This window comes from Cheilinus undulatus, linkage group 7, assembly GCF_018320785.1.
Source record: "Cheilinus undulatus linkage group 7, ASM1832078v1, whole genome shotgun sequence".
Lineage (NCBI taxonomy): Eukaryota > Metazoa > Chordata > Actinopteri > Labriformes > Labridae > Cheilinus > Cheilinus undulatus.
In genome coordinates this window covers 42289299-42306537 of record NC_054871.1, presented here as the reverse complement: position 1 = coordinate 42306537, position 17239 = coordinate 42289299, and the positions used below count along the sequence as shown (strand labels likewise).

At 37.2% G+C, this 17239-nt stretch overlaps 1 protein-coding gene across 1 annotated transcript; it reads left to right on the top strand.

Moving 5' to 3' along the window:
• Positions 1 to 480: 480 nt before the first annotated feature.
• Positions 481 to 16088, top strand: mep1ba (meprin A subunit beta a). Its single transcript, XM_041791787.1, has 14 exons — positions 481 to 1304; positions 1414 to 1464; positions 1553 to 1596; positions 3442 to 3520; positions 3636 to 3753; positions 4579 to 4757; positions 4885 to 5103; positions 8585 to 8734; positions 9412 to 9627; positions 11635 to 11891; positions 13057 to 13267; positions 14780 to 14956; positions 15034 to 15278; positions 15947 to 16088. The coding sequence occupies exons 5-14, from the start codon at positions 3638 to 3640 to the stop codon at positions 15953 to 15955; spliced, it is 1779 nt and encodes a 592-aa protein (XP_041647721.1). The 5' UTR covers positions 481 to 1304; positions 1414 to 1464; positions 1553 to 1596; positions 3442 to 3520; positions 3636 to 3637; the 3' UTR covers positions 15956 to 16088.
• Positions 16089 to 17239: the final 1151 nt, after the last annotated feature.

Sequence of the window (17239 nt, the reverse complement as noted above, 5' to 3'; positions counted from 1 at the left end):
GATTTTCTGGTAGACAGCAGAAATGGCTTTGTAACCTTTTCCAGAGTGATAGATTTCAATCAGTTTGTTTTTTCATTTGTTCTTAAATTCCTTTGGATTGTGGCATTCTTTTTGAGATCTTGCAGCCCAGTTCCTTTTGTCTGACAGTTTCTATTTAAGTGATTTCTTGATTCAACAAATCTGGTGGTAGTCAGGCCTGGGTGTAGCCAGTGAAATTGAACACAGCTTTCCAAAAACTGTGGTTAATCACAGTTAACTCATGATTTAACAAAGGGGCAATTACTTTTTCACATAAAGCCAGATAGGTTTGGATTTTTTCTCCCCTTAAAAAATCAAGCAATCATTCAAACACTGCATTTTCCATTTACTTGGGTTGTCTTTGTGAAATACAAAAATTGGTTTGATGATCCGAAACATTTCAGTGTGATAAATATGCAAAAAACTCAGGAATCAGAAAGGGGGCAAATACCTTTGCTCGGCAGTAGTTAGTGATTATTTATCCGGTCAAGCCTGGGAATGCCTCAGGATCTCCTAAATGTCCCAGGGGAGAGGCGTGTCTAGGATGACTTGTTTCACCCATTGCCAACACAACTCTTTGCCAGATACACAAAAAAACTGGATTTAGACTGCAAGGAAAATCTCTTTATGTAATTGAAACTAATAAAAATTTAATCAAAAGACAAAACTTCAATTAAAATAGCTGCCACAATTTACACTAGCCACCTAAAAACTTTAGTAAAACCATAAATGACCCATCCTCGTGCCCAGTTTTAATATGGTGCATTAAACAAAATCAAACTGTACATTTAAACTGACTCCAGGCTTTTCATACCTCACAGCGTGAAGGAAAATATCACCTTGTGTGTCCATACTTTATATCTGAAACTTTTTGACACTTTTACCCATACACACATTTTTATTAGTATTGTTACATCACTGAGATAAGCTAATCTTAAATATTAAATTAATTATTAATTGTCCCACCATTTAATCTTCAACAACAGGAGTCATAAAAGGGTCAGATCATGTGTATGCAGCGTGTTTCTTCTGTACAAAAAGTTGTCTGCAGGTCTCTTGAGTCACAGCTGGACTCAGACTGGTTGCGTGTTTGCAGCTGGAGTCATGGCACTCAGGTGGATTGTTCTGTTATTTGGCCTGGGGCTGGTATGTACAGGTCTTTCTATATTTTGTGTAACATTAATATCTGCTAACAGTGTAAAAATGGGAGTTTTTATGAAATGTTTTCTGTGTGGATTGACTGGTTTTCTGTCTTTAGGCAGCAGCTAAACTATCAGGTGATACAGGTAAGCCACTATTTTGAAAAAATAACATCCCCAACCATCCACCCCAGATAAGCTATTTTAAAACCTCCTGTAGTACTATTTTCTCACACTATTGATTCTTAATCTGCAGAAATTGATGCTGATGAAGGCCAAGACTGGGACATCTTTAACATCAATGAAGGTTTGTGTCTGTTATTTAACTTTGTGGTTTAATTTTTCAGTGGTATCTTTTAAGATTTCTGCATCATCCAGTTTAATTTTCCTTGCAGCTGCTGGGCTGGATCTGCTGGAGGGAGACATCGAACAAGATGAGGTAAGCATGTTTGAAAAGACACAAAATGCTCCAGACCAGTGGCTGCTGCTGCTCGGTTTTCATTATTTTGTGTCTCAGTTCAGTCGACATGATGGGACCTTTTGCTCACAAACCGTATATAACAAAGACTGTTTCCATTTTTTCTTCACCAGTGAGGTTAAGAGCCTTCCTCAGTCAAACACTTTTTAACTGTATGGTGCAATTCATAATGTTATCTCATAAAGAGAGCAAGTCCAGACCATATTCTTTTTATATGTTTTTATAAATATCCGACATTAATCCACTGTGAGCAGAGACCTAAGAAACATTTAACAAAGAGTCTTCCCTTCAACCAGGCAGAAACCTCAACCAGAACCAGACTCATTTTTAACAGCCATATAATTGTTTTTATAACTTCAGAGATAATTTTACTGATAATTTTCATGTTTTGCCCCATAAATAGTTACAAATTACAAAACATAAAAAGAACTGTGTGTGCATTAAACTTAATAGCAGCATTATATGTTATCTTTATAGCCATAATATGGTTTTGATTTTAAGTGTGTACAGATTGATGATGCTTTGATGCATCTGTACACCGATATCTGCACATCTATGCAAATATGGAACATAAAAACTACTCATGAACAGCTGTTGTAAATATATGATACTTCAACACACACAAAATATACAACTCTTTTGTTTTTAGGTGATAATTTATAAGAGACTATTAGGAAGCAATTTATTCTAGTGGGCACTAATTACCAAGTAATTTTACAGTAATACTATTAACCTAGCAATAATGTAGTCATTATCAAGAATTCCTTGTAATATTGTGGCAGTTCTAGCGGCATTTTGACAAGTATTTTTCTTAGAAGTAAGATGATACTTTTCTATATAAATTGCTTAATAATTCACTGGTAATTTGTTTACTTTAGCCCACTTAATTCAAGTGAATCCTTCATAAATAATTTTCAACGTATTGCAGAGCTGTTTAGTTTCTGAGTGTTAAAGTACCACATATTATTAACATCTTTGCTGCAGATGTTTTCAATATTTCAAAAAGTAGATGTGCAGATATGAGTGTTTTGATTTTATAGTAAGAGGTGCAATTATCTAATAATTTCTCAAGAATAAGGAGGTAATTACCTAGACATAAAGTGGAATTTTACTGACTAATAATTCAAAAATATGGTAATATAATGTATTTACCTAACAATAATGTATTCATTACCAAGTAATTCCTTGCAATATTGTGGTAAATCTCTGGTAATTAGCTGGTATTTCAGCAAGTAATTTCTTAGAATAAGACGATACTTTTGTTTACAAGTTTATTGATCATTTCCAGGTGTTTTCTTTATTTTGACCCACTACATTAACGTGAGTCCTTCCTGAATAATTTTCAAGTAATTTTGAGGGTCTGGGGATTACGGTAAAAAACTACCTAAATACCAGAGAATCGCCACAATGGTGTGAGAAATAACTTGATAATAAATACATTACTAAGTAAATCCTTCCTTAATACTGCCATATTTCTGTGTTATTACCTGGTAAAAACCAACTTATTACCAGGTAATTACCACCTTATTCTTGAGAAATTACTAGATGGTTACACTCATGAAATTATTAGGAAATCAGGGTTCACTAAAATGATTTCAGAATCTCTTTGATAGTTTTGCTAGACAATGAGTAATCCCCTTTGCACAGATCAGAACAGTTTTGCAAAACTGCAAGCTTAAACTTTATTAATAACATAGGTCCAGGAAAGCTAGCTGTCTAAAAAAAACATGTTGCCTAATTTAAGTTTGAGCTAATTTTCTTAGTTTGCCTTTAGTGAGATACCTCTTTTTCTTTAAATCCTCTCAGACAGACAGCAAGAACTCCATCCTGGGTGATAAATATCGCTGGCCAACAACCATTCCCTACTACCTGGAGGACAATCTGGGTAAGACAATGTATCATATTACTTACTCTCTTACAGACTCATTCTCTAGAATGCTTTAAACAAAACTACTTGTGTTTTCCCTGTGTTTCTTTGTCTTCCACCTTATAACATGTAGAAATGAACGCAAAGGGAGTGATCCTGAAGGCGTTTGAGCAGTACAGACTGAAGACCTGCATTGACTTCACACCATGGAAAGGAGAGGAAAACTACATCTCTGTTTATAAAGGGAACGGGTGAGAAAACCTTTCATTCTCCCTGAACTTGACATCACCTTCTTATATTCTTTTGCTCATGTTTTGATCTTAAGCAGGGACGTAGCTAGGGATTTTGGGCCCCCAGAAAGAAAATTACACAGGGCCCCCCTCAACCGCCTAGACAAACAACAAATATTGCATCATTTTTACAAATATCTATGCATTTAAATGTATTTTTGAACCATTATTTCTGGATTTCTGAGTAATATTTTTACAATGGTTAAATTAAATGTATTTGCATTATTTCACAGCGCTGGACTAAACCATTTTGAGATTTTTGTGGGAGGAGCAAGGCCCCCCAGGATCTTATTTCACGCTATTTTATTCAAATTTCTGTCTGTTGACCAATACATTTAGTTGCTCTGATTCGATGACGAGACTAATTAATAAGAAAAAATAAATAAATAAACATTTTTCATTGCAGGCTTCCCAAGGGCCCCTCTCTACTTTGGGTAATCAGTACCCTTTTTCCCCCCTGTGCTACGCCCATAAGAACAAAAAATAACACTGATTCAGTTTCACAGATTTCAGATCCATTTTCAGCCACAGAAGGGGGCAGTTTTAAATGAAACAACCTACCCAACACAAAAAGGCAGACTGTAAAGTAAACAAGTAGCTGATCAAATAAGAAAAAACACTGGCACTAAATTAAGATGATGAGGCCCTACACAGCATGTGCTCTCTGTGTAGGTAAAGAGGGGCCTGATACCAAAAAAACACAACTGTAGTGGATGTTGTGCAGCAGTGGAGCCAAGCTGCATTAATCTGATTTGTATAATTTTACATTATTTCCCCTCTCTGTAGATGCTCGTCCTCTGTAGGAAACCAGCACGTGGGTAAGCAGCGGCTGTCCATTGGTAATAACTGTGATCGCCTGGGAACTGTTGAGCATGAGTTCCTGCACGCATTGGGCTTCTGGCACGAGCAGTCCAGAGCTGACCGAGATGATTACGTCGACATTGTGTGGGATCAAATTGAATCTGGTAATGCCGACCTTTTTCATGCTCAACGACTATAATGTTTGTTCAAATTGAAACTGTGTGCAATTAATCACCTTCTGTTCAGACACCTGACACTCTTCTGACTGATGTTATTTTGTTCCCTCTAAAGGTAAAGAACACAACTTTAATATACGGGATGACACAGTGTCCAGTGCTCTTGGCGTTCCCTATGATTACGGCTCCGTGATGCACTACAGCAAGACGTCCTTCAACGTCGGCTCTAAGCCCACCATCGTCACCAAGATCCCCAAGTTCATGGATGTGATTGGTCAGAGGATGGGCTTCAGTGCTAGTGACCTGACAAAGCTCAACCGTCTTTACAACTGTAGTAAGTCCTCTAAACCTTTTTTTTTTTTTTTTTTCAAATCATGATTAGATAATTAATGTGCAACAGTGTATCCGTTGGTTATTGGTCAAAAACATTTGAAATTTTGGGGGGAAAAAATATAAATTTTGGAGATTACAACGTCTATGTTTACAAGAAAACAAACTTAGAATTTAGTTTACAGTTTAAAAAGCTGTACATTTTTACATGAAAATCTCAGAAATATCAAGTTTTTAAAATCATAAATTTACAAATCTGTAAAGTGAAGAATTCACAAGAAACCACACTGAAAACAGTGGTTGGATTTTTGAGTTTTCCTCTCTGTATTCTCAAAAATTCAGTTGTGGTTAACAAACATTAAAAACTTTTAAAGTTAAAAATTTCTATTTTTCTTGTAAATTGATGACCTTTCAAACTTGAGATATTTTCTTTTTCTCAAAAATGAATATATCCTCTTTATTATTTTTTCTTTGCGGTCATAATAATGCATGGTTTAATACCTTGGTTCCCAACCAGAAAATTCAGGGGGGCATGAGGGCCTGTCTGTTCTGAGGCTGTTTAAAGTAGGTTCACTCAAGCTTTCTAAAATCATGATAAAACCCATGAATGATTCATGCAGTGATATTTTGGTAATAAGACTTGTCTTTTGGCCAGCTTTAAATGATGAAAACAGTTCAAATTGATGTGTATTTTTGATAGCAATATTTCACTTTATTTTGTTCGGGTCCTAATGGGCCAGAGGTATTCTTGACTATGAGAAGAGGGGGCTCCATGGAAAAAAGGTTGGAACCACTGGTTTAATCAATGAAAAAAAAAAACATTGATGTGCACTTTTTCTAAGTTGGTCCTGGGAGGTTTAGCTTTTCCTAGCAGAGAGTAGGGGGACCTTAGGAAAAAAGGTTGGGAACCACTGACCTAAAATGCTCCTTTGAGTTTTTGAATGCTCAATAAACTGAGTCAACACATAAAGGAAAATAGATTTTGTCTCTCATTTGTTTTTGACATTTTTAGTGAGGGCGTAAATCAAAGTTAATAAATCAAAAGGCTTTTTCTGATAACAATTGATCAAAGGTTCAAACTCCTACATAATACCGTGGTATCAAATAATGATTAAGATGAAGATACAACAATCATTCAGCATCTTTCACCCTTTTTAATCTCAAGGTTTTCCAATAGATAAAATGAGGCCTGTGCAGGGTTTGAAAACATGATATTTAAAAGGTCAAAAGTCAAATAATCAATAACCACATTGTTAGATAAATTGATTTTTATACATGAGGATATGAAACGATACTGTCTGATATGGTATCACACGGTACCAGTGTTAATTTTGTTGACTAATTATTTTCATTATAGTTTTTGATAATAGCCTTTTTTTCCCCCTGATGAAAACGAGACAGTAACTAATAAAAACAAGTGCACATGGACAAAAACTAAAACTAAATTAATTGACATTTTAGTCAACAAATAAAAACAAGACGAAAATGTTTGACAGAGACTTTATCCAATCAGACCTAATTTTGTCATGTAGAAAGTAGGGGAGAGTTAGGTATATATCCAATCACAACTGCTTTTGCTGCGTGGTGGCAGGGATCCAATCAGGCGACTAAATTTACTGTCAATTTCGTCGATTAAAATGTTGGGAAGTTTTGCCAACTAAAACTAGACTAAAACTAAAACAATTTAGATGACTAAATTGACTAAAACTAAAACTAGAGCTGTCAAAATTAACACTACACAGTACAGTAGGAAACAAACACTACAATACAATACCATACCGTACCATACAATTGAGGGTATGTGTGTGATGTCACCAGGGCTGCCCCTGACCAAAGTAGACTCTGATTTGAGGCCCCCCACACACTGTTTTTTTCTCTTCGTCACTGTTTTTCTTCTTCAGTGTTATCATCAGTAGCCTTTCTTTTGTTAAATCACTTTAAATATATATTGTCTTTATTTTTTTTCACCTGCGATCTGATTTTAAAACAGCTGATCTCTGCGAGTAAGTCCGACAATATCAATTAACTCCTGATCAGAACCAGAGCGGGAACTTTACAGAGTTTTAACATAAATTCACAAACTAAACAATAGTAGAAGTTGACAAGAGAGGTTGCAGAATAACGAGTGGATATACAGGACAGATGCGATGAGAATTTCTGTGCTGCAAGCAGGAGATATAGAAAGAGAGAGCGAGGGGCACTGCTTGTATTTCACTGATCAGAGATGGCTCTGATCTCCAAAAATATATATTTTTAGGGTTAATTTATTAATGTGACAGCCATGTAAAGTTTATATATGGTCGACGTTGTTTAAGCATTACCTGGATCATATTTATCATGCAAATACCAGACTGATGTGCAGAGAGAGAGAAGAAAAAAAAACACTCAAAGTTAGGCCCCCCACGGTGATGAGGCCTGGACGTCACAGTCAGCCCAAGTCTCTGCAGTTCCAGCCAACGAATGGCAAGGTTTTCACTGGTGATAGAAATCATTTGGGGGTAGGCAGTGAACAGCTTTGTTTTAGCTGAAAAATTCTGTCTTTTTAAATATGACATCTTAATTGTGTTTGCTGTGGTCAGTACAAATCCTGTTACAGCAGCAACAAGCAGTCAGTTAGTGATGAATATAGGCCCCACTGCATTCTCCTCCCATCTTACCTTAAAGGATACTTAAGAGGTGGCTTTAACAATAGGAGCCCGGTCCCAGATCTAAGTGCAATTGAGTCCAATTGAAATTGAGTTCATTTTGGTCAGTGTAAATGGAAACTAACCACTCCTGGGCACTGGGCCCAAACCAACTTGGGGAGGAGGTAAATGAACTTGTGCCCGGATACGGGACAGTGTTGTATCAGGTATAAGACGTCATCACAAAAACTAAACTAAACAGCACAGGTGGAAAGGTGGAAATCATCAAAATAAAGTCAACAGTTTGTCATGACTCACTTTACTGATGAACAAAAGTTGGAGTCAGTTTTACGAGACGCAAAGGCAATAAAAGTCTCCTTTCACCTCAAAAACCCTGCCAAGTGTGAGCCCATGAAATCCACTGAGCTGCACATAGATGTGCAGATAGGAAGAGCGACACTGTTGGCATCTTAAAAGATGATTTTAAATCATCCGTGGTGGCAGGATGGACATTTTTTGCCAGGTTAAAACATGAACAGTCGTCGCTCAGGCCATGAGGTTATGACGAACGGCCATAAAGTCACCGTCAGGTCATGTAAACGGACTTATCCTTAAATGAAACACAACGCTGCTCAGACAATGACATTAGGTGTTGATTTGCATTAAATGATGTTTTAACATTATCGTTACACAGAAGCATGCATTCATGATCATTTTGTTAACTATCTGCTGTTATTTACTAATAATCTATCCATGTTTCATTCATGGACAAATTTGAGACAAATAGCATTGTTTTAATGACAACAATGTTAACAAATGACACAAGACCCTGGATGAAATTTTACCTTCATCTCTTTACAGCCAAATCTTCTACATTTGTGGACAGCTGTGACTTTGAGGAGGACAACATCTGTGGGATGATTCAGGGCCCCGGAAACAAACAGTGGGAACAGCGTAGCTCTGTGAGTGGAGGGCCTCAGATGGACTTCTCCAACATGGGACAATGCAACGGTAGTGTCTGTCATTCGACTTGTATAAAGAAATCATTTTTAATGCATGTTTTAATGTTGATCTATTTGCAAATTTTGGAAAATGATTATTTATTTATTAAAAACTTGCAGCTCTAAAAGCCTACTAATATGTCACATGATTGGATATGCAAAAATGTCACATTAAAGCAAAAAGACATCTAAGGTTTGATTCTTATTTACTGTGTAAACACTGGGGGATTCAGATAAAGAATCTATAAATTTAAAACAAAAAGGGGAAGTAGGGTTTTTTGCAAATATTTGAAAGCATTAAAAAAATAAGACATTGTTGAAATAATACTGACTGCAGCCTTACTTGTTGTCAAGTATGCCGTTTTGAACACTATTTTTATCTTATCTTACTGGTGTCTGAAGATATTCCACAACAACGGCTCCCGCAGTGATATGACATAACTTGTACAAGGTTCAAACATGCAGTAAAAATACACTTATCTGTATTTGTAGCTTAAAGATATAATAATGGTTTATTGGACACATTTAGAAGGTTTACTCCATTTGTTTTTGATATACAAAGCAGCCATGTAACTTTATGATGCTCATATAACAAGCAGCCTATCAGCCCCTTAAGTCCTTAACCTTCAGCCATTAATGTGTCCAAATCAGTCAAACTTTACCCTCTGTTGTCCCCTCTCTCTTCAGGAAAAGGCTTCTTCATGCACTTTAGCACAGCCTCTGCTGAACCAGGGGACCGTGCATTCCTGGAGAGTCGCTGGCTTTACCCCAAGCCTGGAGCTCAGTGTCTGCAGTTCTTCCTTTACAACAGTGGAGCAGCAGACGATGTTCTCAATATCTGGGTGAGAGAGTATAATGAGGCCAACCCCAGCGGTAGGATGAAGCTCTTCAAGAGTATTTCAGGTAATTTATGCAACACTGAAAGTGTAAAGGTACAAGCCTAAAATTGCAATCAAGTCAATTACTTTAAAATCAGTAAAACTGATGGACTGTAATAGAAGGAAATGTCTGAGATTAATATTTTTATCTGGACTTGTTAAGTGTAAAAACGTACACTCACTGACATGTTGACATGTAGAGGACAAAGCTTACACAGAGCTTGAGGATGAGGAAGAATGTTGATTTAAGTGGCTTCAAAGGTGCCATGGTTGTTGATGGTGTGGCAGACTTTCATAATGATTTAGCATAATGGTAAAGCCCTGACCCTTTTCCACCAATGATCTATGCAAAGAAGTTGGAGTCTCTTAAAAGTCCCCAATATGATCATATTTAACTATTTGTGGTTTCTTATTAGTATTAAAACATGCATAACTACCTTGGGGCAAGCCTAAAACAATGTATAGAAGCACTCACACAACAAGTAACCTTTTCCCCGTAACTATCACATACTTATGCCAAACTAGGTCGACAGAAGAGTGAAAACACCTTTCACAACATGAAACGCTTTTAGGGTTGTTTTTATTCTGTATTTCATACAGAAAGGTGGTTCAGTTCTAGTAAAACGGATGCAGTGCTAAAGTTATATCTGAGGTAATCACCGCACTGGAGGCAGCCATTACCTACATCTTTCTGTACACCTAAACCCTACCTGTATGTATGGTATGGCTCTGAAAGTTGCGTCACCCACTCAGTTAGGCACTGCTGTAGCCAGAAATATTACATTAAAAGGAGTCAGAACAGGTTGAATGCAGCCTTGACGCACGTTTATTTAAAGCAGAATGGTACACAAGTGAGACCCTGAATCTCTCTAACCATGCGCTTTTATACTTCTCAGTCCATGTGTGCACGTAGTATGTGTCTATGTGCACCTAACTACACACTTCTGAATGTTCACCACACACACATGCATTTCCTGGTAACTACCAAAACGTTCTCGGAATCAAACAAAAGCTTCCAAGTTTTGTCTCTCCCACCGTGTCACATAAATCAGTGAATGGTCCAGTAAACATCTATCGAACCAGAGATGTTTCAGTAACCTTATCCCAGGAAAGGGGTCAAAGGCTGTGTGAGGACAGCCAACCATTATACTAGTGTAATAGTGTAATACACTTATATGCAAAAAACAATATACCTACAACACATACAGAGCCATGTATGACCTCAGAAGGCCATCTTTGATTGAGATCATTTTTGATACATTACAAAACTTGACAGCTTTGAACAAAATATCATTTCAAATCAACACAATTAAGAAATTCCACAACTGACCCGCAAAATATAGCTAGAAATTTGCAGCGGTAAAATACTTTTTACACACTAAAATGCTTACAAAACCTGATTTTTCATGGAGTCTGAAAAGAACGCTATCATACTGAAAATCTTAATCCATTAAGAAATATGTGCCTTTAAACTGGAAACACTTTGCTAATAAAATTTAGGCCAGTTTTTATGATATGAATAAAGATTCAGTTATGAGTTAAATGTGAATAAAATATGTCAAATTTATTTTACCTCCACTGCTAGTAAAACAAACAGTTTGGCAGCTTCTAGCCACAGGTTATCGCCCCTCACCAGTCCTATAAGTGCAAGATAACCAGAGGCTGTTAAAAATAGATTATAGATGAAAGAAAACAATAGCTACCCCCCCATTCAATACCTAAACTTTGGTTGTGGATAATGAATCAAAAAGGCCTCTTTCTGGAGGAAATGGTTGTTTGCCACATCAGCTCTTTGTTTAACAAATGCAATATCAAAATGCTTGAATATGTTAGAGAATAATAGAATATAGTTTCAAAGTCTGCTGAATTCAACAGGAAGTTAGGCTGGTCTGATTTAGGATTTTCTCATCCTCTCAGAATCCAAATCATAAATCATTCCAACTAAACAGTTTGAAGATTTCCCATACAACCTCAAACCAACAAATAATAATAAAATTATTGTATTTCTAATGCTTACTCTTCTCCCTTTCAGGAGATGTCATGAGCTCCTGGGAGCTGCATAACATCAATCTGAATGTGAGCAGAAAGTCTCGAGTGGTGTTTGAGGGAGTTCGGGGTAACGGCCCATCAAAAGGAGGTTTCTCTCTGGATGACATTAATCTGTCGTCCACAAAATGCCCTCAGCACCTCTGGCACATCCGAAACATCAACCAGCTGATGGCCGACACACCGGTGGGAAGGAAACTGTACAGCCCTCGCTTCCTGTCACCAACGGGTTACTCTTTCCAGGTAGATGCTTTTCTATAGATCTTATTTTGTTAATTGAAGTCAATAAAATATACAGAAGCATTCTTGTTGTAGCAGGAACATGGCGATGGAAAATCTTATAGTTTAGGGTTAGGGTTAGGGTTAACCTTAACCCTTCAAAAATTCAAAGAGTGGTGAGCAGTGACAGACTGGCCAAGTACTGGAAGAAGCGCCCAGCTATGGGACAGTTTGTGCCAGTCAGAATGGTTCATTATACGTACTTGCCTTTTTGGAGAGTTATTTAAGCATGTTAACACACTGCAGTTGGAAGTCTGAAGCTTAAAGGCAACACAAAGTGTTAAGATTTGGTTTAACAACAGTTTAAGCAGTTTAACACACCAATTGGAAGTCTGACTTCCTAATTACTCACTTAAATCTCAGAATTTCACACTACACACAGAGCAAATAATACATAGGCTGTGACACCCATCTACTCAAAGCTGCATTTACAAACAAAGCATATAAAAATATGATTCATATGTTTTATGAAAAATATGTCATCACAATGTCAGGATGCAGGGGCAAATTCATTCCTTTAAGAAAAGCCTCAAAGGGAATGGTGCAAATGGGGGATGGGGGTATTTTAAGGCTCTTTTACTTAATGGACTTGTATAAATTACTACAAAAAATGGTGTAATAGTAAACAGTCCAGCATTCGGAATGTCAATATATTTACAGTGTAATGGTACTGTTGTAGTAGAGATCAGCACTGATAATAAGGAGAAGCACTCGCTAAAAGAACAAATAGCCACAAAAACTCGGACACCAGTCCATCCTATTTCTAGTCAGAAATACCTCTCAACACGTACTTTTGGCCTTATTCACCTGACAAATCTAGATACACATCTCATTTTCAGATATTAAAATAATTCCAGACAGTTCAGTGGCTTTTAAATACATATAAGGATTTATTTTTACAAGAAGTTAGTTGAACAAATTTGTTAAGATTTGAGGATTTTTGAAAGTTGTGCTTTGAAGGAATTGCAGACTCTTTGATTTTATCTTACCTGTCCACACAGTCTGCCTGTGCACCACCTTTAAATTAGCAGAGTTTATTGCAAGCTAAAGCCAGTGAGTCAGTCATCCAAAGATAGCAGAGAAAGGACAAGTTTTTGGCCCTTCAATCTAACTCTCTCTACTTTTCTAGGTGGGTGTGTATCTTAATGGAAGAAGTGACCGTCCAGGCTATATGGCTACCTACTTCCACCTGACCTCTGGCCCCAATGACCACAACCTCAAGTGGCCGTGTCCGTGGCGGATGGCAACTATGGCCCTGATGGATCAGCAGTCTGATGTCAGACAGCAAATGAACATGCACCGCATGGTTACCACCGACCCTGACAAGATGTCCTCTGATGGTAAGAGAATCTTTTTATTTTCTCTGCCTTAAAGCTCAATCCTAATAAGTATAAAATATTACCTTCACTCATAATGTTGTCTTAAGTGAACTGAGCTGTCAATGCATACTCAATATTTTACTCAAACATATATCTAAGACCTTCCCAAGTGGATGAGAGCAAACATTTTATCAAAGTCAGACCTAACCTCATGTTCTTGCTGCTTGGTTAGATTAATGCACCAACAGTATTTGCTTAAGCTAGGGGAAGATCATGATTCAGGTTAATATAAATCCATGTAGACTGCACAGACATCTCCTGCACTCTGTGTATATAAATTTAATCTTAGTTTGTGTATTTTGGTTGTGATGGTTGCATCTTTTGTAACTATTTGAATATATTTTTAATAAGGTAGGGTGCTAGTTGAGCCTTAAGGTGTGAAAAAACAGCAAATATCATTGCTGTTCATAATCCATTTTCTATACCGCTTATCTCGTATGGGGTCGCAGGGGGGCTGGAGCCTATCCCAGCTGTCATTGGGCAAGAGGCAGGTCACCAGTCAATCACCAGTCAATTGCAGGGTTGACATATAGAGACAGACAACCAGGCACACTCACATTCACACCTATGGCCAATTTAGAGTCACCGATTAACCTAGTGAGCATGTTTTTGGTGGTGGGAGGAAGCCGGGCTACCCGGAGAGAACCCATTCACAGAAAGGCTCTGACCAGGAAGCGAACCAGGAACCGTCTTGGTGTGAGGCAACAGCGCTAACCCCTGTGCCGCCATGCAGCACAAATACATCAATCCTCAGTGTTTAAAAATGAAGCCAAAGCAGAACTGCAACAACCTGCAGTTCCTTGTGTGTCCAATGGAGGCTGTCTCCAAACCACCATTAACATTCATACTAAAATGACCATTTTTACAGAAGAATTAAACTTGACAGGTTGGTTCAAGACTTGGTTTGGGTCTAAAAAGCTAATTTGTTTACTTGTACACATTTAACAGGCGTTGAATTTCTTTGTAACTTATCTGTTTGGATTATAATAAGGTTGAGAGTTAGGTTTACACTGGCCTTGATGATGGGATGTAAATCCCCAGTTTCATCTCAGTAGGATCCATTATTACTTGGATAATGATGCCATATTTGGCTTTTCACAATCTCTGCCAAAATACTTTATTTATTCGAGCCAGGGGCCTGGCATTGTTTTTTTATGGTATGATGTACAGATTAATTTAACATTAAGGGCCCCTAACCTTTCAATAAAGATCATAACTTTGCTTCATATGTGTTTGCCAATAAGTGGCGTCACTGAGACTGAGTCCATATTTAATACAAGCTCTGGAGGCAAACTTTGAGGAAATAACAGTCAATGACAGCTAACTAGCCAATCAGAAGAAGATAAGTCAGTATTCAATCTGAATGAATAAGTTTCACTGAGGCATGCTTGACTAGCCACACATGTACTTTATAACAAAATGAATGTTTTTTGAGTTTTCCTGTTAGTTAAAGTGAAAATTATTCTCCTGCAGGCTCTGAGCACTACTGGGACGATCCCAGGAAGGTGGGCTCTAAAGTAACTGCATCAGACGGCAGCTATTACTACCGAGGCCCAGGCTACGGGACGAGCACCTACATCACCCACAGCAGACTGAAGAGCAGAAACTACATCAAAGGAGACGATGCTTACTTCCTCTTCAGTCTGGAAGGTGTGGCGTCATTCTGACATCAGACAGGATGCGGTGTTACTCTAAACCAAGATAATCTTGTCTCTGTTTGCCCTCAGATATTTCTGATCTGCTGGTGTCTCAGCCTCTTCCTGATACTAGACTGATGAAGACTGCAGACCAAGGTGCTCCTCAGGGAGCTGCTAATAACCCCGTAGTGGTCACAGCCATAGCAGGGACTGTGGGAGCAGCCATGTTGGTTCTCACTGTGCTGATCGTAGGAAATGCCTGGAGGATGAGGAGGAGGAGGCAGCAGGAGAGTGACAAAGCTGTGATCATAGAGGTAGTGCCAGGATTCATGGAGGTTAGTATAAGATTATCATATATAGATTAGAGAATCTAGATGAGCTTATGCATCCAGAGGCATCACACATGTTGATACCAAGGTTATAATAGTTTTAGATTTTTCATTAGTTTTTATTTTTATTTCGTTTTCACTTTCTGTGTTCAATTTCAGTTTAGTTTTGATTAGTTTTGACTGCTGGTTTGTTAGTTTAGTTTTGTATTTTGCAAAAATGCTTCATTTAAGTTTATTTTTTTATCAGTTTTAGTCTTTCTGGCTACAGGCCAGGGCTGAGTAAACATCATACATTTTCGAAAACATATTCAAACAGGTTACTCTTCACTTATCATTTTATGTATTTAAAGATGATGTCTGGATACAGCTTCAGACATTAAACTACCACTGTGAAGTCTTAACCAATCAATTCAGGCAATCTTACATTCTCCAGACTTGGGTGTAGGTGCCGGTCAGTATGGCTGTGTCAAAGAATAAAACTAAGGATATTGTGTCCCTATTTATATTTTATTTTAGTTTTGTAAGCGCACTATGCAGTTTTAGTTTTTCGGGTAAAGCTTAGTTTTTATTTAGTTTCAGTTAAATAAAAGGATTGTTGAATTTTAGTTTTAGTTATTAAGTTAGTTTTAGTTAACTGTAATAACCTTGGTTAACACGTCTTTGTTTCATTACAGGAGCAGTGAATGATGAAAGTCTTTCATCCTCCCTCATCACAAGAAACCTGACCACAGGAAAAAAAATCCAAACAGAGCTCATTATTGAAAACAGAAATCTCTTCAAATATTCAGATTTTCACCCAAATGTGTGAGAAATAAATTTTTCCAAAGCAAACTTGTTTCCATTCTTTCCATGTAGAGATTAAGGTATTTGTGTTAAAGTTATTAAAAGCCAAAATAAATGGGGCACTTTGCTTCTATAATAACAAAATATCTGATAAGATAGATTTGAACTATACAAAACTTTACACAAGTAATGTATGTTTACATGAACTACTAGAGAAGTGGAAAATTTAAGCTGAACTTCTTTAGCTCATGTTTATTGAGGTGTGCTCTTGGGCAGAGTTATATTTGATAATTTGGCTTTAAATGGTCATCATATGCATGCTATGACCTTCCTTGTCAACCAGACAATTAAAATTTGAATATTTCTGTTTATGAACGGTTTGGTTTAAAAAAAAAATCTGAATAAAGTTCAGTCTATCTTTTCTGCATGAGAAAAAATCCCAGGAAAGCATCTGTTATGATTTGGTGGGATTGAAAAAACTAATGACCTCTTCATGGTATTTCACAGTTAGGTACCCCGGCATGTAAAAATGTCACTCTTTCACATCCATGACTATTTTAACAGAGAAAATCAAGGAGCAAAATAGTGAATTTGATTTAAATTCAGATTTAAAAGCAATCCTAAAGTTGCTGTGGGAGCTTTTATTCATTTTGGGGACACAGTGAGTGTAGTTCTAAATTCAGTCACTAGGGGTCACCAAACTCAACATTATTGGTCAGAGAGGGCTCTAAATAGTAAAAAAGCATGTACCATCTGATCCCAGTGTTCTATGCAGTAGAAAAAGTTCTGGACTTTGGTACTCATGTAAACGTACAGTTACTCTGGTTAAAGTAACAATGCTGGTCTTAAATCTCCTTAATTAATAGTACAAAGTATTGCAATAGATAAATATTTTGCAATGGATAAATATTTAAGAATGTCCATTTCATCAAGTGATGCTAGGTCCAAACCAGCTAAACTGAGAAAATATGATGACAGAGATCTCGAGTTTGGTTTTATTGAGAACAGGCATTGAAGACCAAAATGTGTTGTGTGTGCCATGAAGCCCGCCAAGCTAAAGAGTCATCTGATAACAAAGCATGCAGAGTTTAAGGACAAAACAAACTTTTTTTTTCAGATGAAAGGGTGAGGAATACATCCGCCACAATGGTGAACCTGACCACAACCTCAGAAGAAGCACAGAG

Coding starts and splice junctions, on each gene's coding strand:
- mep1ba (XM_041791787.1), top strand. CDS start 3,638: ATGAACGCAAAGGGAGTGATCCTGAAGGCGTTTGAGCAGTACAGACTG. Junction 5,104..8,584: donor CAACCGTCTTTACAACTGTA/GTAAGTCCTCTA, acceptor ATCTCTTTACAG/CCAAATCTTCTACATTTGTG. Junction 13,268..14,779: donor TGACAAGATGTCCTCTGATG/GTAAGAGAATCT, acceptor ATTCTCCTGCAG/GCTCTGAGCACTACTGGGAC.